Below are 27,124 nucleotides of genomic sequence, written 5' to 3'. Positions count from 1 at the left end.
TCCAAATCTAAATCACAAATGAATGTGTCTAAGTTTAAAAACACAGAAATGAATACTTAAGACTTAAGTGGTCAGTTCTGTGTTAGGAAAAAAATATATCTATAAATAAATGACACGAACTGATTTCATCTTTAGAATTTTATTTATTTTTAAAATCTTCGTATTTCTGTATTTTTAACTTCAGATGGTCATCTTTAAATCAGTGCAGTCAGTCAATTTACTTTATTGGCATGTGACTTTTTTGTCTTATTTGGAACTCGATGTAGCCCTTGAAATGCCCTTTTTAGTCAAAATAATCTTCTATATCAATATTTGGATCTAGTAGATCTTCTCCATATGCTGAAAGATTCATCTGGTTTAAAATTAAGTTTTCAAATGTTTCTTCTAAATCAGTTTCACCAATTAAGACCGCTCCCATCATTCGCCCATTCTGCAGGACGGCTTTGATGTACTCTTGTCCTTTGGTACACCTCAGTATTAATTCATGGTCTAAACCTAAGCCCTGTGCATTGTATTTTCCCAGCAATACAACCTATATAGAGAAAGACAAAACAATTATTTTAGTGACTATGAAAAAGAAACAGAATATGCAGTTATTTTGTGTTTTCCTAGAATGGCAAATCTAGTCACGAAAATTTACAGCTAAAAGTGCCATTCGGAAGAGCCCAAAGAAAACACTTGCATGGCATGCATTTACTCTACAGAGTCACAATTTAAAGATTTAGTAAGAAGCTGAATTTGATTTTTCATGGGCAAATTGTTTAGTCTCCCTGAACCGTATGTATATATTTGTATGTGTTTCTCCTTATCGGTAAATTAGGAGGAAAAATCCTGCCTCAGAGTGATGTAAAGAGGATTAAATAAGATAATATGTAGGGGGAAGTACCTGCTCATTCTTGAGTATGAACAGCTGTTAGTTCTCTTCAAAAAGGAGGAGTGAATTGCAACTAAAACTCAGAAATGCACCAACAGGGAACAAATCTGGAAGAGATTCCCCCCCAACCCCCCGAACTATAAAATAATATAGTGAGAAGGTAGGTAATGATTATCAGATGATTAGTGATTAAGCCCAGCAATAATAACCAGGTATAAATTTGCAAGAAATGAGGAAATTTGTCATTTTTTGTAAAGTGGTTAAAGCCATATGTTTATTCATGTGAGAAAATCAGATGATCATAATTAGTTATAAAACTAACAAGCAGGGGCTTCCCTGGTGGCGCAATGGTTGAGAGTCTGCCTGCCGATGCAGGGGACACGGGTTCATGCCCCTGTCTGGGAAGATCCCACATGCCGCGGAGCGGCTGGGCCCGTGAGCCATGGCCGCTGAGCCTGCGCATCCGGAACCTGTGCTCCACAACGGGAGAGGCCGCAACAGTGAGAGGCCCGCGTACCGCAAAAAAACCCCCAAAAGACTAACAAGCAGAAAAGGCACTCATCTGCTTATCTATCTTACCTTGTAGTTAAAAAATTTTGTTACATGAGCGAAAAGTTCAAAGCTGAAATCCATGTCAGTAGACTCGCCTACACTAGCTGCGGCCATGCACTTGGCTGCATACCATCCCATCTGTCTAGCCTGGGTCCACAGCCTCATCTGAAATAAAAAAAAAAGGTTATGCTATTTAACTTTTTATTATCATCATTTGAAAAACGTTATCACCTTAACCTAGTAAAATTCCTTAAAGGGGTTCAGTGCTTGACAGTCCTTGAGAACAGTTAGATCTAGCTAGTTAGGTAATTGATTGAATCATCTTTGCCACAGAAGCAATCAGCCATCCACACTAACCAGCTGATTCTGGTGTCGGTCATTCTTATACCTCACGTGTGGTAACAAATGTCTTTTTGTGTGCAAAAAATAATAACCATACTCATGGATATGAGCTTTAAGCATTTCTGGTAGAAGTGATAGAGTTTTAAAAGAAAATTCGGTCTCCTCTCTAAACAAGGTTGGGTTTGATGAAGTCAGAGGCAGCTTACGGTAAGGGAGCAGAGTAAACTGAGCACGGTAACAACTAGAGAGCGGCCAACAGAAGTGGCCTGCGATACTACACTGCTGCACTGTTACCTAATGTATTCTAACCTCCGAGTCCCTCTAGTGTGTGTCTCCGACTATACAAAACAAATGAAGTAGTGTACTTACTGCTTCTGCAAATTAAGAGATGAAGTTTTATTAGATTCACTCAAAGTAAGAAACCCCTGTTTCTTTTTGGACTTTCCTGTATCAGAGTATGAGGCACATGAAGGATATAATAATATACATATTCCCTAGATTCAACCCTTAGAGGGCTGAGATGTTAAAAAAAAAAAAAATCCCATGAACTCCAATTCCGAATTGAGTTTGGGACAGACATGCCATAAAAACAACACTGGATGTCATTGTAGAGAAAACTAAAAAAAAAAGCTAGTTTGAAGCATTTTAGAATTATGGCTGAAATCACTGTCTTGTTGATGCTATCTCTGATGTATGTTAAAACATACTAAATAATAAAGCTGCTTCTTAGAATATATCTGGTTCTTCCACTACTTCACACTCCACAGTTAATCTGAATAAACATGCCTACCTGTGGAGCTGGTCTTTCACCAAGATAAGCGTTGACTGGTTCTTTCATCTGTTAACATCTACCTCTGTCTCCACTCCTACTAAAACAACCCCACCTCTGGCCGCTGAGTATCTTCCTCCAGTACTTCTGCTCCACCATTACAAGGCAGGCAACACTGTCGGGGCAGGAGGAAGTCTAGGTCCAGTTAGAAGGGGTTGTTAGGCTGAGGAATTCTGCTTACTATGGGAACAGTCTTTCAGTAATAATTCCCACGGGAATAAGATCGTCAGAAACAGAATGTATGGTTTATAATTTCAGTTTGCTACTTTTTCATCCAAAGCTGTGCTGTCCCAAATCATAGTCACTAGCCACATGACTATTTAATTAAAAGTAAAATTAAAATTCAGTTCCTCAGTCACATTTCAAATGCTTAGTACACACATTGCTGGTGGCTACCTGACTGGACACTGCCGAAATACAGAGCATTTCTGTTATCACAGAAAGTTCCACTGGACACCGCTGATAAGCATCTGAGCATGAAAAGCAAAGTAACCATCATAATTCTTTTTAAATCAAAAGACATCCCAGTCTATTCCATCACTATATAATCACTTACCAAAAGGGAAAAATTCTAGTGTTCTTTTTGTTTGTTGTTTTTGTGACAAAAAAACTCAATGATAGCTTCCCACTTAAAGTAGAAAAGTTGGAAAACCAGAAGGCTGGATATGCTGGTAGCAGTTCCTTTATTTTCAGATGGAATCTCTGATAAAAACCTGTGACCACCTATGCCAGCTTACCTGCTGCCAGACTGGGCTGGGCTGCCAGGAGGCCGTGCAGATGTCACCTGCAGCATAGATGTCAGGAAGGGACGTGTGCATGTGATCATCCACCTTTAGGCCACCGTCTTCTCCTACATCAAACTAAACAATGTTCCTCATAAGCATACGGGGTAAGAAAAAGGAAACGTGACTTTTTCATTCTAATGTAAAAGAACAAGTCAAATTCTACACGTTGATATGCTGATCTTTAATGAGAAAAGTTGGCTAAACTGCAAAGTTTAGACAACTAAGCTGAATTTCCAGGCACTCAAATTCCTACTAAGACGAACCCATGAAATTCTTAGAACTTCAGATTCCTAAGATTCTTAGAACATCAAAAATTGCCAATAACCATATGATGACCCCACCCATAGTTACAAAAATATTCCTTAGTTTTTGTAACCTTCAGATGCTAAAAAGCAAAAAATACAAGCTGGCTTCTCTAAAAGAATCACTTTTAAGAATTCATAGGAGGTATCAGTTTCTTACCAACATTTAGATAAACTGTGCATTATGTCCCCTTAATAATGACACTTAGGCTGGGATGTTAACTGCTTAAGGACTTGAGGCAGTAAAAAAAATATTGCAAATCAAGACATGAATATAAACTAAACTGTTTTCAGTCATCTTAAATTACAGTTCTGTGCCAGAACAATGAACAATTACTCATGCTTGAGAATTAGAGATCTTCATAAACAATACTTTAAAAGTGTTCACAGTGGGACAAAAATTTTCACCTTACATTGTTGCCACAGAGAAAAGGTTCTGTATTTGGTGTAACTCCTGTAGCACTGACAATGAAATCGCAGCCATATATCTTTTCATTGGTCAATTCCACATATACAGGCCATATCTCTTAAAATAAAAAAAAAAATTATTCTCAAGTGTAATCACCACCGTCTGTAACATTATGTGAATACAGTGACTAGAAGAAAGAAAGAAAGAAAGAAAGAAAAAGGCAGGAGATGACTTTAAAACAACACCTCTTAATATTTATAGGTACATCTGCTAAAACAATTTTTAATGTCATCAGTGCCATCTTCTTATTTTGGGTATAATCGCAAAACTATGGCAGGCATTCTAAACATTTTTCCTTCAAATTTAGACAGAAATTCTAACAAAGTAAATTTAAATTGATAATACTTTATAAATTATTTCTTTAAAAATCTTTATTAATAGATTATACTCCATTGAGAGTTTAGTCTAACTAGGTTACTCACTTTTCAATGTTTTCCCTTATTATTCACATTCAAACTAACACTCTCTTTTCCTATGAAAAAATTCAAAGAATTCAGAGCAGTGGGATATCCCATACAGTAGGTTTGGGTGAGTGTATTTCTGAGTTTCTCACAGGAGTGTAGAATAGGAATTTTAAGAGATCTGTGCCTTAGTTTCAAATTTATAGATTTCATTCTGTTTGATTTTGAGGATGTCACTTCACCTTTGCGAGTATCAGATTTCTTTTAGTTTTTATGTTTTGTCTTGATTCACAAGATATTCTGATTAACTCATCACGTTATGATGGTCAAAACATAATGAGCCCTACGTAAGATGTTACTCTTTCTACAATTTATTAGAAAATGTAAAGAGTAGGTAGTGAAAACAAAATGATTTATGTTATTAAATTATGGTTTTATTTTTACTTTTCACATTTAAGTTTTATATGGAAATATGAAGCTGTTTTCTAAATATAATAAAGCAATATTAAGTTGTCTTCTTTTAAAATAAGTGTTTATTTTTTTCTTATTTCATCACTTACCTTTGTCAGCTATAACTAACTGATTATGATGGTCTCTTGGAAAAGTCAAGGACTTCTTCTTAGAAATTCTAAATTCTTCCTGAAGATAGATTTTCTTTACTTCACACATAGTTTCAATGTGAATTTTATGAGAAAACTAAAATAAAAGAAGTACTGGTCACTATAATACTTCTAGAAAGAATGATCTGGGTTACTGACGATGAAGAAAAAATTTATAATACGCTTATAAAAACATACAGAAAAAATAATTCTTGTAGTATAAAAGAAAACACACTGAATGCCCACAAGCATGGCTCTCAGTTTCTGTTGGAAAGAAATAAGCAGAAACTCAGTCAGTACTTAAAGAGATCTAGTAGTTGAATTGGCAGGTAGCACCAAGGGCATACTTTTTACTATGAGCTTCCCTGATAATTACACGTATATTTCTTTTAAATTACAGCTGTTACAGACTAAAAAAAAAAGTTGATATATCCCAGATTGTTATATTCCAGAATCTTAGTAAAACGCCAGTTAGGTAGGAGATACTCAATAAATGTTCACTGAACTAAACTGAAGTTCCCGGGTTAAGAATACCATTCAGCTTAGGACCTGAAGGTGCAGGAATAAATTACTTTGTGTAATTTCCATCACAAAAATTAGATACACTGTGAAGCCTGCCCCCTTCCAACCTACTGAAGGCTGAAAAGGTATCATACACAGTAATAAGGACTGCATGCTTCTTGCAATATTTAAATATCATAGCCTTTTAACAGCTATTAAAAAACTAAAATATCTAGTAAATAAAATGAGTAAAAGCAAGTCATCTGCTTATGCAATTAGGATATTAAATGTGTATTTTATTTAGAATCTATCTAATAGCCTTTAAGATATTATACTACATCTAAAGTGACCTTTGAGAAAAGATTAAAATAGGACGGGTGTATTCACTAACGTCTCTGTATGGAGATCTCTGTCTCTGGAGAGTTCAATGGGGCCAAGTGGCACTGAAGCCCTTTCCTAGAACCATGGATTTTAAGGAAAGTGACCTAGCAATTCTTAGACTATATGCTTATAACCAGTCTTTAACAAACAGTTCAAGAATTTAAAATTGCATTTAGATACGTTTAAACAGTATACGAAAACATACCTCTTTTGTTCCTTTAAGATCCAACCCTTCATGCCAATCAGGTCCCAAGGCACTGCCTGTATTACCAGCATTAGCTTTGGTTTGTGCTTCCTTTTTCCTTCCTGAAGGGATAAACTCAATTCAAAATCCAAATGATATAAAAACTGCCAGGCAGAGAATTACGTTTTTGTTCAGACGTTTTTAGGCAATGTAATAATTTTCACACATGCATTCATACAGCAGGACTAAACTTATCTATATTAATCATTTTAATCATAATTTTAATATTTTGTGATGTAGAGCTATAAAATGGGTAATCTTTCAATCGAGTGTTGTGTATAAACACTCAAAAGTGTTTTATGGATGTTATATACACTGGTTAATATGAAAGGTAAGAAAATTAGACATCAAATTTTGAAAATTTTGTCAATTTTTAGTACCCCCAAAACTTACAAAATTCTTGCTCAATTTTATAAGCCAAAAGTTAAAAAAAATAAAAAAGCTCTTTTAAACTAAAAAAACTGCATTTGTTTTTAAACTCACTGCATTTTTAATAAAATTACCTTAGGTATTGTCCAACTGGAGCATCTGTCCGCAAAGATGCAGATGGGCTGGTTTACTTAATTTACTTTAAATTGCCAGTTTTAGTTATACATATTTTTCATATAAAATACATCATACACATATATAAATATATTTATCTTATAAATATTTTATACATATATATAAATAAAATCTTAAACATCACATAAGGAAATAGAAATAAATATCTATATTCCTATCCCCAAATAAAATATTTTTGCTAAATTTTCTTATAGCCTTTTTCTATATGGTTAAAAAGATACAGTTTCATCCGTGAATGAATGAGCTAGATGCTATATTTACCTTCAGTTGTATATCTTGTTCTTTTTTGTGCAATTTTAGCCTCTGGTTTTTCAGCAATGAGCTTTGAAGTCAAGAATTCAGCCGCTCCTGCATCGAAGAAAGTATTCCCAATAGCTTTATCTTTAATGGCCCAAATCACTTCACAGCCTTCAATTTCATACCTAAAGGAATATGAAAGTTAGTTGGAAGAAAAACTCTTTGTATCTACAAATAACAGTTATCTCTTAAGGCAAATGTAAATAAACTATTTTAAGGCAAACTGAGAAAGAATGATTATAAAGAGGAATGTAACACTCTTTCAGGATAATACGTGCTAAGTAGAATAAATAATACAAGAAATGTAACCAGTTTACTGAAAAAACATATGTGACAAATATATGTACTGAATATCAGGTAAAATTTCATTGCACTGAACATCACTTCAAAGTGTTCAATTTCTACAGGATAGTTATATGAATGTCCGCCAGGGTTCCCAGGAGTGAGCAGTGCCTTGCTTATTACCTAGTTATAGAGTAATCAGTAATGAACAGATAGATGTTATACGTGTTATATAGCTACAATATTGAGAACAGTTGACTTCTTTGCTAACAAATATTTTATGTATTCAAAGCACATTATGGAAGGACACAGAAAAAGGAGCAAATGAGAGAGAGAAACTAAAATCTTAACTTTGTTATAACAGAATAATTACCCTGCAGTGAATTCCCTTCACCTCAGAAATTTCCAAGCCATCTAGCCAAAGAAAGATCCAGTTCACAGAAAAATGAAGGATCTTAGAGGAAGAAAGGAATGGCCAAGGAAGCCACCTTCCATTACCGTTCAGGAGGTAGCCAGAGCTCCTGCAGTTTTATCTCTAGGTTTGGACACGGAGAACGTAATTTTCTTAATATTCATTCCACAAGGTCCCTGAAGTTCATTATAATCTATCTGCTATTACTACTTATTTTGGTACAAATGAATTGGGACAATATATACACACAGTATATATGGTCATCCTAACTACACTAGGATTTTATTTGAAATTACAATGGTAATAAGAGTGTATTAGTGTTATTAATTTTTAACATTGATTTATGGTAAAAAGTACTACCATCTTTTTATCTCAGACTGATGTAAGTTAGGTTATATGACTTTTCGAGGCTGATCAATAAGCAGGTGATAAAAGAAAGAAGGTTTAGTACATCTGACTTCAGATCACCTGATGTTCATGCTTTCTGGCATATGGTAAAGGAGTCCCTTGCTTTCTCCAATGGGCCTTTATTTTTCCTCCTCTCCTATGCCAGCAAAGAGTATTTATAGTTACTAAATGTCAGATTATCTGGAGAACATTTTATCTTAACACTGCTCAGGTCATACAGCATTGCTGATGAGCAGAAAGCAGAACACACATACATTTGGTGATAAATTTTATATGTCAATTTACATATAGGCACACAGTTACCATGAAATGATTTCCTTAATTTTTATAAACTAGAAATTTCTGTGATTACCATTTTTTTTGTATTTTAAACACAAACATAACACATATCAGAATAGCTTAAAATACTGATGCTAGACCAGCGAGCCGTATTTACTGTAAGTAGTCACCACAAGTGACTCCTGGGTGTGCCATACCTCACGAGACACCCTCTAATCCTCTTACCCTATGAACTTGTCCTCAGAAAGGTGCGTAAGCATGAAGGTATCATCACCCATAGGGGAAATACTGCTTTCATTTTTAAAACCACTCTTAAAAAACAGAAGTATTAAATTTTGTGAAATTATGAAAAACTATGTTTGAAAAAGAAAGGATTAACCTACATTTGGAAAGAAGAGATAATAACTGAAATAAAAGTATACTGAAGAAAATCAACATTAGCCTCAGTGGGACACGGGGGCTATTAAAAAGCAGAAAGAGTCTGGATATGTCATTTTTCATCAAGAGAAGACAAAGGCCTAATCATTCAGTAAACCTAAACCGAGAGAATAACACTATATGGGAGCTTTCTTAAACTACCAGAGTTTACTGAATATAAAATTATGTGTTTTATATCCAAGTATGTGGTCTTTAATCTCCGACCTAAAGAAAGTGAGGAATAGGATTAAATGTTGTGAAACTGAACATTTTTGAATGAGAAAGCTTTTCAATGTGAATGGTAATAATTATAGTATTAAGTTATACTTTTGGTGATAACTGATGGAGAAAATCTGTCAGGCGTACATAGGATTTGAAGCCCCTCTTACAATAAATGTATGCCTCCCTCCTCTTGGCCCAGTTTGGTCTTGACTCCCTAGTTTTTTCTCTGCATTTTTCCATACAATGCCTCAAACTTCATCATTAAAACAATGACTGCCACACCTAGTACTCAGGCAATCCAACAACTCTTACAGGTTTCCACTGGGATTCACCATCCTCTAAAAAGGAGGGGCAAAAACCTAGTCTCAGAGTTGGAATGAATGAAAGTGAGAAAAGACAGGGCTTTGGCAGATTGCTTATTTTGATATAAATTTGTCCTCTTTGTAGTCAGACCCAACTTTCTGGCCTGAAAAATATCTAGACTATTCCATGTCAGCCATCTGCTGAAAGATAAAATCACAAAGAAAGTGAATCAATGCTCTGTAGACCACAGCAGGTCCTCAGTGTTTTCCAAACTTGAAGTATCATCCTAAGATGACAGCATTTCACATTAAGGTGTTCACAATCCCCAACTTCCAAAAACCAAGAGCTAGGAGTACCACATACCCTGAAATAGAACTCACAAACACTTTGCATTTCATCGGCCAGACAGGTACCACACATGAGTGAAGCAGGATGGGTATAAGCAATAAAAAGTCGCGGGGACTATCACCAGAAACCTCTAAAGGTGTACACGTTTTCAGTTGTTTTTCAGTACAGTACGTGCTTATAAGAACAAATGTATGGGTCAAATCTAGACAGTCATCAGTGTCAGACCCTTTGAGACCTAAAGCATTCCCGAAATTCCTATGTTTTATAAGGTCAATTTTGCAACTATGAATTCCATGAAAGCTAAAAAAATAAAGTGGACTTTTCCCCTTGAAAATGTATGAAAAACAATTATATTTATCTTTGATTTTAGGATAACAAGATGCCTTCTAGTCTGTCAATTAATCACATGAATCACAGAGCAATTCTTACATAATATTCAAATACAGGTACTTACACTAATTCAAGTGCAATACCACCATTTCCTATGATCATTATTCTCTTAGCTTTTGTAAGCTGTTTCTGAAATTCCTGTATCAAAAAGAAAATGAAAAGAGTGTTTTGTAATAGTGGGTAATGCCTGACGCAACAGGCTTCACTGATAATAAACCTCACTTTCCCACTCTGCCAGGACACACCATCCCAATTAATATAATAAATGCTCCCTCCATGTTTCACCCCAAACTGCCTTTATAGCAAGGCCTCTTCCTGCCTTTCCTTGCCTTTTATGTCACTACATTCAGAATTGCAGCAAGAGCCTGTCTTTAGTTTACCACGTTCCCAACTATTTGACCAAATCAGTTACCAACATGACATTGATCTAGACCCTGGAAACAGGATTCTTCCTTTCCTTCTAGTCCCTCAATTGACACTTTCCTTGCAGTTACTCAGCACTTGGAACTTGCAGGAACGAGAAGCACAGCAGCACAGTGGTTAAGGGCACAGATCTAAAGTCCCTGGCTCTAGCAGGTACACCAGGTGACCTTGGGCAAACTGCTTAACCTCTCTGCACCTCAGGTTCCCCAGCTATAAAATGGAAATAACAGGTGAGTATATCTCAAGGTCTCTATAAGTATTAAGATGATAGAGATAAAGCTGTTGGGCGTAGGAAGCACATAATGTCTAATATTTATTTTAAAATGTTATTACGTTATAAGACAGCGAATTGATGCCTCCACCTCCCATCCCTCCCTCCCTTCCCCCCTCCCCCCAAAAAGGATCACAATGAACTTGGAGAGAAAAAAAAATACCAGGAGTCATTCTTATGGTACTTTCTAAAGTAGAGACTAGTCCCATTGCTTCAGATGACATCTGAATAGCTAAATTCCACCTCCTACTATGTCAGGTCACCATTTCTATTAATGGACCCCAAAACTTATTGTAATGTACAATACACAACCACTGAATTGACTTCTTTAAATTTTACAAGAAAAAACCTGAAGTTAATTCGACTTTGTCCTTCACTGAACACAGTAGGTAAAGACCTGTAAAGAGCAGTGGACAGGGAGATGAATGTCACGAGTTTAGATTATGCTTCTGATAATAACTACTTTAGTATAGCTGAATTTCTTAGTCTCTCCATCTCAGCTGCCTCTTTGTAGAGTGGGAGTAATGACTGTCACACAGGATTATCTTGAGGATTCAGTGAATTCATATGTGTAGAGGGCCTCGCTGTAACACAGTTATGAACTCAATCTTTGATAATATGAACCTAAAGTGTTTACAAGAACATAATCCAGTTCTTCTAGTATTGTCTAAATTCCTAATTATTTAAGAAGAAAATACTATCAATTTTCAAGACTATAAAATCTTATCATGTAAATGTACAACTACCACTTCATGGGACAGAACAACAACAATGAGCTTGAGGTAAGACAATAGTATTGTGACTAGAAAACAAGAAGGTTTTTGGCAGTAAGGGTCAATGAACCCTGAAATAAATTACCAAAAGAAGTTGTACAAGGTTCTGAAGATAGAATTTCACCTTACTGGGATAGTTTATCACTGTTCTTGAGCAGAACAACAAACAAGTGTCTTTTTCAGTTCTAGGATTCTGTCATGATTCTGTATGACAAAGATCTTCTGAATACTAACTAATTTCTTTGCTGAGAAGTAAATTTTGGACATGCTTTATCTTTTGAGAAAAAGATCATTACGTCATTTAGGATGCAAATCACATACTCCTGATCAGAGTAAAATAATGAATGTGTATGCAATGTAAGTTGTAACCTTCAGCATAGACATTATTTCTGGGATATCACATAATGGAACGAACATGAATTAAAAAACAAGATAAACTATCCACTAAAACTAAACTCAAATTGGCAGTAATAAAACATTGTAACTACTTTCTGGTTTATGAGTCATGAAACCTTTCTTCTGCTGCTACAGTTTAGGAATTGACATTATAAGTGGAACACTTTGATTCCAATGTAGAAAACGTCTAAGAAACCTTCATGTTTCTTCCCCATGACCCAGTGTCAAAATGTTACCTGAGCACTGTCTGTATCACGGATTCCTAACACATAAGGATTTCCTTCACATATCAACTTTGGTTTAGCTCCAGCACACAAGCAGAGCTTCTTATAAATATTCTGATTGCCATCTTCAGTTAAAATGCACTGTAAAACCATAGAGCAACAAAGAGGAGAGGGGGAACATTTATACATAGGTACAACTGCACTTTAAACATTCAATAAGACAAAAGCAAAAAATATATTAAGGTTGCCTGTTGGTGGCACTCAATACTTTGTTACAGCAATGACAAAGCTAACTAAGCTTTGTTAGAGAATGCATTCTCTAATCCGGTGATTCTTAATCACTTTAGAAGCATGAACCATTTAAAAAATCTGATGAAAATGAGTCCTTCTCCCGTGGGAAAAAAGGTACATTCCCACAAAATTTTGGATAAAACCAAGGGAATCTCATGTTTGGAAAGGTATGTTGACCTTAGATTAGAAAGGAAACATTGAGAAAATTTCAAATTGAGCATGCTGATGAACGTTTCCTTGATGAACATTCTGCTCTCAATGAGAAGATACTGTAAGAAGATCTAGTGATTCTAATCATATCAGACCTTAATGGCTGTTATGGGTACAGGGGAGTAGTGAATGGTAGAAGAGGTCACAATACATCTTCTTAATCTGAAAAATCAGAAGTGCTAAAAAACAGTATTTATATTCTTAAGTACAAATAACAATCACTTTACCAGCAAACTTCATGCTGTTTGGGGATTATATTTTCATATAAGTGAAAAACATGTTAACCTTAAATCCTAGCATGTACTGGCTTTAAAGTAAATTTATATTAATTTTGAATTAATGAATTTAGATGAATCTAAAAATACATATCAGAGATCCATTGTTTTTGTTCCTTAATATTGAATGAATATCTACACAAAAGTAGAAGCATTTAGAAAGCAGGTATACATAAGCATATGCTACTATGAGAGATGTCAGACTTTGCTGGAATGGTTTCGGAGGTTAACCTTGTGCCATGTGTCTGATTTATAAAACTTGCCAAATAGCATTTACATACCCACTGAAATATTTGTTACCCATTCTAACTCTTCAGCTACATAACAAATACATAAAACCAATAAACCAACACAGTATAATCATACAGAAATGTTACACAAGTCTTCCTTTAGATAATCTGGTTAGAATTTTAACTAATAGAAGTTAGTTATAAGCACTGACCAAATTTAAAAAATTATTTGCATTTAGCTACTATAAAAGAAACACAAAAACTTTTCATTGGCTACTGTTAAATTTTTGGAAGTAGAGACGAAGGTAAAACACATCATTTCTAATTCACTAAAGAATACAAAGGATGGATGACAGAATGCAGACATGTATGTTATGTAGGACACTTTTCAAATGAAACGTGTGGCACTCTGATTCACTCAAATGCCCTAATATATAAATTCCCTCACAATTCATCAGTGAGCAGATTCACTGACATGGGTGTTTTATGGAACAAGTACTACCATTACAAGTATTAGGAAATGACTGCGGTGTTTGGATTCAGATTTGCAATATTTTTCTGATAAAACTCGGTACTTTTTCTTACTTCTTTTTTTCCTGTCAAGTTATTTGTTTCAAATGTGACATGTATGCTTTCTCCCTAAGGGAAAACTCAGATGTTAGCTGCTTTAGAGAAACAACTACAAACCCTACTTCCTATCTTGCCTAAAGCTCATCTGAAGGTACTGTTAATCATGTGACACTGAGACTTCCTGACATCTGAGACTGAGGTACTGCCTTTCCTGAGACTGTCTTAGTTTGGGCCTTATATCATTTTGGACTATTACAACCACCTTCTAATTTAGTTGTTGGCTACTGGCCACCTGCTCTATCCCAGTTCATCCTTGACACTGCTGTCAGATCCATCTTCCTAAAAGTATATTTTAGCATCCCTGGCTCCACTTAGAATCTCTTTACTATTTTTTCCACTGATTATAAAATAAACTCAATATTAACATGACATAAAAAGCTCTTCACAATCTTATTTACTTATTTCTCTGGGCTAGTCGGCCAATCTCCTTTACTTATCCACACCCCAACCCCTTTGACAGTCTCACTCTTCCACATGCCCCTTTCCTTTCTCTGGGTCTCTGAACCCGTAACGTAATCTCTTCTTCCTGGAATGTCCTTCTCCACCTGGAGAACTCAATTCACCCATCTTTAAAACATAGCTCAAATATTACTCAATCTGGGAGTCTTTCTGAATACCTACCATCAGAGCTTTGATAATATTTCAACAACTGTTTTCTTCTATGGGCATACATTAAACGTACACATGGCTGTACTCCCTATGACATTGACAGCTACCGGGAGTAGGTTCTTGCTATCACTGCTACTGTATCCCAGTACTTAACACAGTGCCCAAAACACAGTGAACACTATATAAATGTTAATGCTAATTTAAAATGTAAAACCTAAAATGCCAGGCTAAGCTAATTATATGACCCAATAAACTCACAAAAAGTGTAAGTTTTTGTAATACTAATAGAAATCAATGTCACTGAAATTTATATGCTAGAGACTTGGGAGGTGGTGGAACAGGTGGGGGTCAAAGGAAGGCAGGCAAAACCTCACCAAGATTTAACAATGGCAAATGTCATTAAGAAAAAACCCCTCTTACATGTTCTTTGCTGTTCAGTTGCTTTACTCCAGATTCTATAACCTTAATGTTGGGAAAGCGATTTTCTAACATGGTATTTGGTTGTTCTTCAACATCAAATTCTTCCAACACTTTAGAAACCTGTATTAGATAAAAGAAATAAAAATGTATACTTAAAAATTTTTTTCCTTTCAAGAATTAAAAAAAAAACCCTTTCATTTCTTTTTATACACTATTTATTTCATATTCATAAAACAAGAAAGTCTGCCAACTGCACTATATACAGTGAAAAGAGGGCCAGACTCTGCATTTTCAGACCTAAATTCAAATACTAGTCCTACCACTCTTGGTCAACTCAGAAAGTCACTGAGCCTCAGCTTCCTGGCCTGGAAAATTAGGGCTAACACTACTTATTTCTGTATAGTGTAATCAAACAGCTTATCTATTTCTTTATCCTTGTAGCTCTCTCTCTTCATTTACTAGCTAACCTTATTGTGATCTAGTCTTGGGACTCTTCTTTCCTCTTCTCCAAAATCATCAGCATCCTCTTGGACTCACTTTCCATCCTATCCCACTAAGACTCCATTGTGGATCATTTCCTTCGAATGATGTGCCATGGATTTGGGGAAGGATTTTCCCCAAATCCTTCCTTGCTCTCTTATCCTTAACCATTAATTACCCTGAAAATGCCCAAGCACAGACCAAATTACTTGCTTTCTCTAGTCCTATACCCAGTCTGCTATAGAAGTACCACACACCTTTCAGACTGGTATTTGGCCTTAAACACTGCATGGAAATGCTACTGCATGGCTATAGCAGTTCTCAAACATTTTAGTCTCAAGACCCCTTCACACCCTTACCAATGATTGAGGACCCCGATGAGCTTTTGTTGAGTTACACCTAGCAATATTTGCTGCATTAGCAATTAAAACTGAGAAATTTACGTATTTCTTAATTCACTTAAAAGTAACAACAATAAAAACATGTTACGCTGATATAACATACCGTTAATGAAAAATATTTTTTTCTAAAACAAAACAAATTAAGTGAGAAGAACAGCCCTGTTTTACATTTTTGCAAATTTGCTTAGTATCTGGCTTAATAGAAGATAGCTGCATATCTGCTTCTGCATTCAAACTGCTTCTACCTTTAAACCACTGCAACGTTGTTTTGGTTGAAGTATCAATACATGAAGAGAGTTCAGTCTCACACAGATATGCAGCCCTTTCAGATAATTGTACATTCTTCTTGATGCCACACTAAAACTCAACAAGTGATGGTTTCTTAAAGATAGATGAAATGTAGAATTTGAAACCGTATCAAGAACTTTTCATACTGTGACTGTGAAATCCATTAGTTTATCCTGCACTTTGAGTGGATCCTGGAACATCACACATCAGTCGTTTGGACAATACTGGTTCATTAAGTTAACAGAGATCTTCCAAATACTGACACATTTCATATGAATAAATATAAAAAAACACATTCATTATTATCAACAATTTCATGAGAAAAGTCTAAGTACTCTAAGGCTCACAGTGAAGAACGAGTTTTCCAAAAATCTAATTTTTGCTTGAAAGCTCTAGTTTTGTCATAATGGCAACAAGTACCATCAGTTGTTTTCTTAAAGTGACAGGCTCACTTCATTCATTTTCCAAACATGAATAGCCAGTTTGTCAGCTGTTCTTTCAAGTGAAATTGATGTTCCATGAAAACAGTAGCTAGTTCATCTTCAACTCAGCAATCGCACAACTGCTTTTCCTTGAGACAACGTTGTACTCGTTGTATGCCGAAGAGCTTTATGCATACGTCGCATTGCATCATACAGAATATCAAAAAGATGTGTACTCAGGAGTCAAGATTTAATAAAACTAACATGTTTTTTTACTGGCTTTTATTTTTTTCACTAACTGTGTGGCAGTGAAGAACAAAATGGCTACCAATTTAAGTAGCCACCACTGCTTTTATACCATCAGTGCAAATGTCAACATAGTGAGAAGAGCAATAACATCTTAGTAACATATTCCATTCTGTCAGTGACTTTTTCAAACTATCACCAGTCTAATATTCCCTGAACTTACTCTATCCTCTTTATTCTCAGTAAATCACCTTACTTGTAGGCACGAAGAGACCACTAAGAACTCTGACTACTTCTTTCCCACTATCTAGACATTTCTTTGCTAGTGTCCACCTTCCCTGACCCACTCCCACTATTTCAGAGTCAATCCATTGCTCTGTGCTCCATATCCCATCGCCTCTCACCTCCTCAGGACTCCTTCCTTGTTATATATTCCTTGCTCTCCTTCATCTTCAGGCTTCCCCACTGGTTTCTTAATCTCAACAGGTGAACAGGTTCAAGTGTTTCCCACCGTAAAAGAATAAAACTCAACTTAACGCTAGACCTTATGTCCTCTTTTTGCTGCCACTCTATCTTTTCTACCTTTGCAGCCAAATTTTTCAAGAGAGAAAAGTTTATGCTAACCGTCACTTTAGAATTTCCTTCCATTAATTTCTCAAAACAGTATAAACTGTCTCAAAGTCACCAATGATCTATACTAGAAATAGCTACTTTAGAGCCATCATCTTACCTGACCATTCCACAGGATCTGACACAACTGACCACTCCTCTTAGTTGAAACTTTTGCCTTCCTTGGCTTTAGGGTTACTGCTCTTTCACAGTTTTCCTCTTAGATCTAAGCCTAAGAAGAAGGATGGCCATTTTTAAGTTCTCCTTTCTCTCTGACCTCCGCTTAGTGTTCCAAGGACACCACCACTGGGCCCATCTTCTTCTCCCGGCATGTGTCCTTCCTGGGAGAGTGCAAGCCAGGCCTGTATCAGCTGACACTGAGACAATGGTGAATACTAAATTACTGTCTCCAGCCCAGTCTTTTCACTCGCTCTAAATGCTCCAGCAGTTTGGCATATCTACATTTAGATAACGTGCAATTTCGCATCATGGCACACAAGCCCGTCACCATCTGGCCCCTGCCTACTGGTTCAGACTCGCACTCCACACGCCAGCAGTGAACTGGTCCCTGTTGGGGCATGTTTCATAGCTACACATTTTCATGACCTCGGCACAGGCCTACCTCCACTCGCGCTCTTACAAACACTGTAAAACCATTTTCAAGTCTCAGTTTCAATGCAACTTCCAATGTAAAGGCTTCCTTGATTCGCAAAGGCAGGCTTCGGCACTCCTTTACAATGTTTTCTATGTATAAAAATAAATATGTATGTATTGGAATATTACCTCAGTTTTTTTGCCTCTATCAGGATAATGATCATATTGTATGACGACTATTTCTTGCATATCTGTTGTCCCAGTAGAAAGTAATCATTCTGAGAAATTGACCATGAGGGCCCTACAGCCAAAGTGCCTAGTTTCAAAACCTGACTTTATGCACCTCAGAAATTTACCTAACCTCACTGTGACCCATTTACCTCACCTGTAACATGGGGATAATATAACGACCTACTTCACAGGGTTAAGAATTAAATACATTAATATATTTAAAACATTTAGAAGTATAGCATAATAAGTACTCCATAAATGTGAATTATTATTATTATTAATCCTTTTTCTCCTTTAAAAATTACACAAGTCATGAACATGTGCTCTTTTTAACACTAAACAAATAAACAATACATAATAAAGATTAAATATTAAAATTTATAAAAAAGATTATAAAAAATTATAAATTATAAAAAAAGATTAAATATTAAAATCCTTCTTTACTGCTCTTTAAATCTCACTTTCCCCTTACCCCAGGGATAACCACTAATGACTTTTTGACGTATGTTCTATACTTTTAATCTCTATAGCCTGGGTGCCTAGCACACTGGTTGGTAAATAATCTAGGTGCTCAATAAATGATAACAAGAATGCAATTTCTGACTTCTAAACACTAAGAATAACTGACATTTGCAATATTTATTTTAATTCACTTTCACATAGATTAGTACATCTTAAGTTCACAATCTTGTTAAGCAAGGAAGATATTATCCTAATGATGCAACTCAGGTCCAGAGATTTGCCAAGGTTACATAGCCAGTAAATAAGAGTTAGGCCTAGAACCCAAGTTCTTTTCCTTCTACTGTACAACACTTAAAAAAAAAAAAGATTGGCAAAAACTAAACTCGGGTCTTACAGCTCTGGGATCATTACACCAAATTAAGTCTTCTGTAAAGACATTAGAAGACTCAGCTATATATCTCTCTATCAATGTATGTACTCTTAGCCGTAATTGAATATATACTTTTTGCTTTTAGAAATTAAGAGCCATAATTTGTTCTCTGGTTCTCCCAATCCCATAGTTCTTTTGGCTGTACCAAAGGTTCTAAGATATCTTACATATCTCTAGGCAGGTTATAAAGAGCAACATATGGCACTAAATTACCCTTGGTCTTAGGGGCTTATGTAAATCTTAGGGGTTTATATATGAGAATGGGGTAGGTTAACTGTATATTGATCTCTTCCCTGGGAGACAATATATAAAGAACTTTTATAAAACATACTTCAAGATTGGAAAGGTGTGTTTGTGGGAGATGGGTAGGGAGAAGGTTGCTTTTCCTCTTTAACATCAAGTCTCTAACCTTTACATGAATAAATAATAAATCTTAGACAAAAGGCTGAAAGAAAAAAAAGATACAATCTATTATCAGAGTATTAAAAGGGAAAACTTCTAATGAATCAAAGACTATGTTAATAGTCTTCATTGCAGTGTGGGAAGAAAAGATTTATGTTTTTCATCTTTTTATTCATTTATTTTTTGCATAGGCATTATAATATTCACAATTGTAGCACTGTAGTACATGTATACAATTTATAAATATAATATTAAAATATGAGCTCAAAAGTTTTTAACAGGTGAGGTACAGGATCAGAAATGTTTGGAGACCACTTTTCTTTGATACTATGACCCAAATGTTCTCAGACTCCTATTATAATGTTATAAAGTGTGTAAAATAAACTCACAAACTACAAACTGTTCTGAGATGCTTATGACACATCTGAAACATTAATTATCTGCAAGTGTAAACTTGGCTCAAAAGCACTTTTCTTCTGACTCGTAAACACACAAACATATATGCACACACACATTTATAATAAAGATACACAAGTATATTTGCATAAAAATACACACGTATATGTGTGTAACATCTTTCCTCAAAAGATACATTTTCTGAAAAGTAATTCTGAGTGGGACAGAAAAGATGGGAGAGAAGAAGAGAAAACTAGAAATTCAGTACCATTTCAGGTGCTTTTGGTATTCAACCTGAACAATTTTAAACTTTGAGCTATGATTTTAAAATGAGTATCAAAAGAACATTTGTCATTTTAAACAATTAAAATACTACAATTACACTAACTGCTATTTGAGTGATTGTAGTTTTTAAAGAGTAATACTAAGAAAGTTATATAAAGGTTCTTACCTGCTTGAAATTTGTAACTGCTTTAATAACAGGAGAAGCTGTGATCAGGAGAATATCTTCTGATGGAAAGTGAATTGCCAACTTATTAAAAAAACAAGTAGGAAAAATATGATAAATAACTAAGCATTACTACATATGGCATGGTGGGGTGAGACAGGGATAATGCAATTTTAATAATGTTATTAACTTAGGAAACTAAAAACTCACTGTTCTTCCTCTAAAGGTCTTGGTCATATTTATGGGGTAGTGGTGAGTAATGTCCCCCTCTCATATTGTTAAAATGAAAAATACATTTACACTAAACTCAACAATTATCATGCAGAGGATGAGAAGAAACTATCTTCTTAATTAACAGTTAAACCAACTTCTATTTATTATAAAATAATAATTTCAATTGCCTTTAGTAGAATGAAATTAAGCAAAGCTTCAATAAAACATTTAAAAGCTTAGCACCTTTCCCAAGTACTTCTATAATATTTGACAATATTATCACTCTCTCCATCTTGCTTTCCTCTGTATATTCTGTAATTTATGTCCCCACTTTCTGTTTCCACTATTATGCTACTAAAATCACCTTGAAGTTAGCCTTCCAGTTTCATATTAACCAGCTTCCCCTGCTCCAAACACATTGTAACTAATCATCTTTCAAAGTTTTTCATTTGATATTACTACACTGCTCAAAATCATTTGACTACTTATATAAGTCTTTGTTAAATTCTTAGCACGATTTATAAAATCCTTTATGATCAGGTCTCTACCGCTTTCTGGCTTCATCTCTGGTCATCTTCCCCAAGCAGCAAAGCTTAAACCATACGCTTTAAGCTTTGCTGCTTCCAGATGGCGCCACGCTTTTCCACCTGAGATTACACTGTTGCCTCCCTTTGGAAAGTCTGTCTTTTCTTGTCTACTTGGTAAACTTTTTACTCATTCCTCTATATAGGCATAACTCAGAGATATTCTGGGTTCGGTTACAGACCACTGCAATAAAATGAATATCTCGATAAAGTGAGTTGCATGAAAATTTTGGTTTCCAAGTGCATATAAAAGTTATGTTTAGGGACTTCCCTGGTGGTGCAGTGGTTAAGAATCCGCCTGCCAATGCAGTGGACACGGGTTGGCCTGGTCCGGGAAGATCCCACATGCCACAAGCAACTAAGCACATACAACAGAACTACTGAGTCTGCGCTCTAGAGCCTGTGAGCCACAACTACTGAGCCCGCGTGCCTAGAGCCCATGCTCCGCAGCAAAGACAAGCCACTGCAATGAGAAGACCACGCACTGCAACACAGTGGCCCCCGCTCGCCGCAACTAGAGAAAGCCCGCATGCAGCAACGAAGACCCAACGCAGCCAAAAATAAATAAATAAAAGTTATGTTTACACTATAGTTGCCAATATTAAGTGTGCAAAAAAAAAATGTGTTCTTAAAAAATGTAATGCCTTAATTAAAAAATACTTTACTGCTAAAAAATGCTAACCATCCTCTGAACCTTCAGCGAGTGGTAATCTTTTTGCAATAGTAACATCAAAGATCATTGAGCACAGATCACCATAACAAATAGAATAATCATTTAAAAGTTTGAAATACTGTGAGAATTATCAAAATAGGGCACAGAGACACGAAGTGAACAAATGCTGTTGGAAAAATGGTGCCAGTAAGGCTTGCTAGAGAGGGTTGCCGCAAACCTTCAATTTGTAAACAATGCAATATAGTCGAAGTACAATAAATTGAAGGGCAATAAAATGAGGTATGCCTGTACTAAGACAAAAGGACAACTCCCTTAATAAAGGATACTTTTTTCCTAATCCACTCCTTACCAACTCCACAGGTACCCCTAAGGTAGTGAACACATCGATGAAATGACTGACTTACTTACTTTTACTTATTTATTTATTTACATGACTCACTAGGCTGTGAGTCTCTAAAAAGGAGGTACCATACTCTGTTTGTATTAGTCTGATCAGCCCTTAGTACAGTGCCTGGATTATAGGTGTTTACTCAGAGAATAAATGAAAACTACACATCCAAAGATTAAAAGTCAAGGGAAAATAACCTCTTCAATTTCTTATGACATCAGTGATGTCATAAGAATATTACATCTGTTTACTGTTTACCAACAGAATAATCCAGTCCCTTTTGGAATACATGTACATGTATATACGTGGTCTGATTATTCACTATAAATCAGAAAAGCATATCCTCACTGCATTTAATCCCTTGCCGGTTGTTTTTAAAAACATTACTAGAGATGATACCTCTTCTATCTTGGGAGTCCAAAGTATAGGAAACTTACGTAAGGGTTTCTTTACCATTCAGTTATGATGCACTAAGGACTTGGGCAGCCGTGCGGAAGCGGGATTCAATCAGCTAATTAAGAAAGGGGGTCGAATTTTCTGACCAAGAACTTACTAGTCGTAACCGCCCCCCTCCTCCCCATCGGCTTTGACATTACTAGGACCAGAGCCGGGTTCAGTCCGCTTTGCGTTTCCCCTAACAACTTGCTCGCCATCGCTCCTCCCTGAGGCGGAAGCGAAGCCTGCGAGGTACTAAGGACATCATCTGGGGCCACGACAAAGTCTCTAATATCTGGGAGCAAGAAGGAGTAAAAGGGGTAAAAGGAAGCGGCTAAAGAGCGACCTGGAAAAAAACTACGAAAGGCTGGCGGGGAAGGAGCCTCAAGCGCCACCGCCTCCGGGATGGAGGAGAGGCGGAGCCGCCTGCGCGCCCCCCTTACCTGCTCCGCACAGGTGACACCCGCGATGCCACCCCCGACCACCACGAACTTCCCCGCAGTCGTGGGCGAGCACGCCGCCTCCATGCTCTCGAACGCCCAGCGGTTTTAGGACTACAGTGCGGAAGCCGGAAAAGTTTACAGGCCGGGAGTGGGAGTGGCGGGGGGAGGCCCCTTTCGGCGCCTGCCCCTGAGAATCCGAGCTACGGGTGACCGGGAGCTCATACTTAGTCTCTTCGCGTATCGGCCGGGGCTACGTTTCCTAAAGCGCAGAGGCGGCTTGGCAATTCCGGGGTTTTGCGTTATTATCGCCACAGCTGAATGTATATTTTCCCACAAAAATTTGGTAAAGATAAGACAAAAACCAAAGTAAAGTAGATGGGTTGTCAAAAGAGGCTTGGCAGGTTGTCTAAAAACAGACCAGTGTTCCCACGGAGCAGACCGTTCTTAGAATAAATGAAGCTCTCACTGTTCGTTCCTGCGGGAAATTAAACACAGCCTCAGCTCTTAAACTCTTCCTGGTAGAAGGAACATAATCCTTCCCTACTCTTAACCTAGCAAGCTAAGATTTTATATTTTGAAAGCACATTCTTCATAGACACATTAATCAAGACAAAAGCAATACTACGATTGTTTTCTAAGAAGTTATTTACATTTACAATTTTGACCTCAGCAAAAATTTCCCATAGTATATAGACTTGCCATTTTGTCAAAATAAAAGAGCATTCTTCCCCAATTTTCAGTAAATAGCAGCATGTGAAAAGGCTGAATTAAATATTACCAATCTAATTTTTAAAAACTATTTTTACCATATTCATATTATTACAGTATTCACCATTTAATTGTTTTACTATTTACTATTACCTTTGCTGTCTCATATAATATTTCCCCTGAGGGTTGTATTATAAAATTAAGAAGGTACTATTTCTCTAAATGGCTCACTCAAAAACTGGCAGTTATCAATCCCCCTTTAATTCTTTAAAACTCTGGAAATAACCAGCCTATATAAATGAGAAAACCTAACACATCTAATTACAGATATTTACTGATAGCTCTAATAATTATTGAGTTTTGATTTACTAAGTTAAATAGTAGGCACTTTAATAAGTGATTCTAAGTCCAATTACTCTCTCAGGCAAGCAAGCAAAGCATTTCTAGCAAGAGGAAATTGGACTTTAAACCCATATAGATCTAGTCTTGTTTACTTCTCTTGCTCCTTTTTTTTCACACGATCTCCCTCATCTCACTGTGCTCTAGCTAGGTTGAACCACACTTGCAGCTTCCAGGATATGGCATATTCTTTAGTTTCTGAGCATTTGCACATAACTCTTTCTGTAATGCTCTTTCCCAGTAATTTTCCCTAGCTAAATCCTCACTGACCTTTGGTTTAAGTAGCCATCACCTCCCCTAAGAAGCTTTATCTAATGTCCTCCAAACTGAGCTGGGTACCTCTTGACTTAAAACACTTTATTTTACCTATTATAGGTCTGATTCCCCCTTGCCACACCCCAATCATAAACATCATCTCAGGGATTACTTGTCTCTCTTTGAATCTTCAATTATTTGTGAGTGTCCATGTAAATGTGCTGAATGAATTAGTAAGTGGGTGGAGCATGAGACTTCCCTGAAGTCCCTTAAAAATGTATTAGATCCTCTGGTATATTATGACAGCTATTTCCTCTTTGTGGAGGGCAAAGAGAAGAACAGACTGGAACTCAAGTTCCCAGAGGAAATGGAAAGAGACCAGATGTAGATGAGAGGGAGGGTGGCCCTGGGAAAGGAAGCAAAGCAGGGGGAGGCTCCTCTCTCAAAGGAGAAGGAATGGTGACTCTACATTTCTCCTTTTGAAAGCTGGCCTATGTCAGGGAAGGATAATGATAAGTCCTAGCTGCCTCCTTCACTGGCTTGAATATTTAACTTTTAGAGATTCTAATGGTTAAGGAAGAGCACTAAGAAAGAGCTAGCAATGCATCCCACTTTATAGTGTTGATTGATTTAAATAAAAATGCACTCTGGGTGTGGAATGGGTTAAATTAAGATAAGTTAAGATAAGTTAAATTAAGATATCTTAAATTAAGATAAGTTAAGATATAGGTACCTTTGGAACATGGATTCCTCAGGGAGGACAGGAATGGGTAGGGGTTGGAGAAGAGGTGACTTCAGAGAAAGCTGGTCTAGAAATGAGGGAGGCTTCGTGCCAAGGGGTAGGAGAGCAGCAGAGAAGCCAGAACGTCAGCTCCCTTTTAACTCTTTCTGGGATGCTTAGGAGTGAGCAGTACACCAACTTAGTGGTTGTTTTGGAGGAGTGAAAGAAAGACCAGTTTATCGCTAGATGTTCTGGTGTCCGCTTAAAGGTAGAAAAGAATAGTGGGCCCTGGAGTAGACCAGGACAACTTCACAGAGGAGGTAGGGTTTATACCGAACCTCAAAGGCCCAGAAGCATCTGGGTAGGTTGAAAGGAACGATCTGGCAACCCAAGTGGGAAATATCTCGAGTACCAAAATGTTCATGGCTGAAGTGAGCATGGGAAATATAGGAGATGGTAAAAAGAAAGGGAAAAACAGTGGTTGGGGAGTCCAGGATTCATCTGGAAAAACTGAAGGAGATAAAACACTCTTTATCTCACTTCTACTTCCTTAACTTTTCTTAAAGGTCATCTCTAACTTATAAAGTATTAAGTAAAAACCTAGCTTCCCATTCTTCACCATGCTGATTCCAAAAAAATGTCTAAAATAAGAGGGTTTAGATTAATTTATTGAGCTGACTGATTGAAAACTGGGTAAGGACAATGAAATTTCATGCAATAGTTAATGATTAACGGCTTTTGAATCAGATGACCTAGGATCAAATATGGCTCTAGCATTTTCTTAATCATGGGATCTTTAGTGAGTTACTTCTCCACCTGAGCCTTAGCTTCCTTGTTGGCAAAGTGGGTGTAAGATCTACTTTGTAGCAGGTGTGGAGAAAAGGGAAGCCTCCTACACTGTTGGTGGGAATGTAAGTTGGTACAGCCACTATGGAGAACAGTATGGAGGTTCCTCAGAAAACTAAAACTAGAATTATCATATGATCCAGCAATCCCAGTCCTAAGCATGTACCTGGACAAAACTAAATTCAAAAGATACATGCACCCCTGTGTTCATAGCAGCACTGTTCACAGTAGCCAAGACATGGAAACAACCTAAATGTCCATTGATAGATGAATGGATAAAGAAGATGTGGCACATACATACAAAGGACTATTACTCAGCCATAAGAAAGGACAAAATAATGCCATTTGCAGCAACATGGATGGACCTAGAGGTTATCACACTAAGTGAAGCAAGTCAGAAAGAGAAAGACAAATACCGTATGATATCACTTATATGTGGAATCTAAAATATGGCACAAATGAACCTGTGTACAAAATAGAAACAGACTCACAGCCATAGAGAATAGACTTGTGTAGCCAAGGGGGAGGGGAGGATGGAGAGGGATGGACTTGGAATTTGGGGTTGGTAGATGCAAACTATTACATTTTGAATGGATAAACAACAAGGTCCTACTGTATAGCACAGGGAACTATATCCAGTCTTCTGGGGTAAACGATAATGGAAAAGAATATTAAAAAGAGAATGTATATATGTATAAAACTGAGTCACTTTGCTGTACAGCAGAGATTGGAACAATATTGTAAATCAACTATAATTAAAAAATAGATAAAAGATCTACTTTGTAGAGTTGTTTTTAGGTACAGATGAGATAACATATTTCAACTTTCTAGCACAGTAGGTGCCGCGGTAGGATCAATGGTTAAGTTGTCTGCCCTTAGGAGGTTGAACGGTCTATATCTCTGCTCAAAAGATTTTATCGACATTCTTAACTTCAATGACATTAAAATGCTTTTAACTTTCAAATGTCTATCTCTCATATCATTACACTGAATCTTCAAACCTGAAATTTCTAAAGCTTCCTGGATATCTGCTCAAGGTTACCCCAGTGTCCTCAAATTCAGCATGAATCTAAACTGGATTCATCTTCTTCTCAGGA

At 36.5% G+C, this 27,124-nt stretch overlaps 1 protein-coding gene across 2 annotated transcripts; it reads right to left on the bottom strand.

The window, feature by feature from the left end:
- Window positions 1–123: 123 nt before the first annotated feature.
- PYROXD1 (pyridine nucleotide-disulphide oxidoreductase domain 1) lies at window positions 124–23,304 on the bottom strand. 2 transcript variants are annotated; one of them, XM_024733104.1, is made up of 12 exons: window positions 23,099–23,304; window positions 20,366–20,446; window positions 14,954–15,073; window positions 12,301–12,429; window positions 10,266–10,339; window positions 7,105–7,265; window positions 6,241–6,341; window positions 5,115–5,250; window positions 4,098–4,210; window positions 3,335–3,457; window positions 1,454–1,591; window positions 124–532 (listed from the first exon to the last, which is right to left on the bottom strand). In XM_024733104.1, exons 1-12 carry the CDS (start codon window positions 23,180–23,182, stop codon window positions 284–286), a joined length of 1,509 nt encoding a protein of 502 aa, XP_024588872.1. In that variant the 5' UTR covers window positions 23,183–23,304; the 3' UTR covers window positions 124–283. The 2 variants fall into 2 exon arrangements, with proteins under 2 accessions (XP_024588872.1, XP_024588873.1); XM_024733105.1 differs by lacking the exon at window positions 12,301–12,429 and having other exon boundaries at window positions 23,099–23,237.
- Between the last annotated feature and the right edge of the window lie 3,820 nt (window positions 23,305–27,124).

The sequence above is a fragment of the Neophocaena asiaeorientalis genome, unplaced genomic scaffold, assembly GCF_003031525.2.
Source record: "Neophocaena asiaeorientalis asiaeorientalis breed wild unplaced genomic scaffold, Neophocaena_asiaeorientalis_V1.1 scaffold150, whole genome shotgun sequence".
Taxonomy (NCBI): Eukaryota; Metazoa; Chordata; class Mammalia; order Artiodactyla; family Phocoenidae; genus Neophocaena; species Neophocaena asiaeorientalis.
Note: the sequence above shows the minus strand (reverse complement) of the source record. Positions and strands in the feature narration are given on the sequence as shown.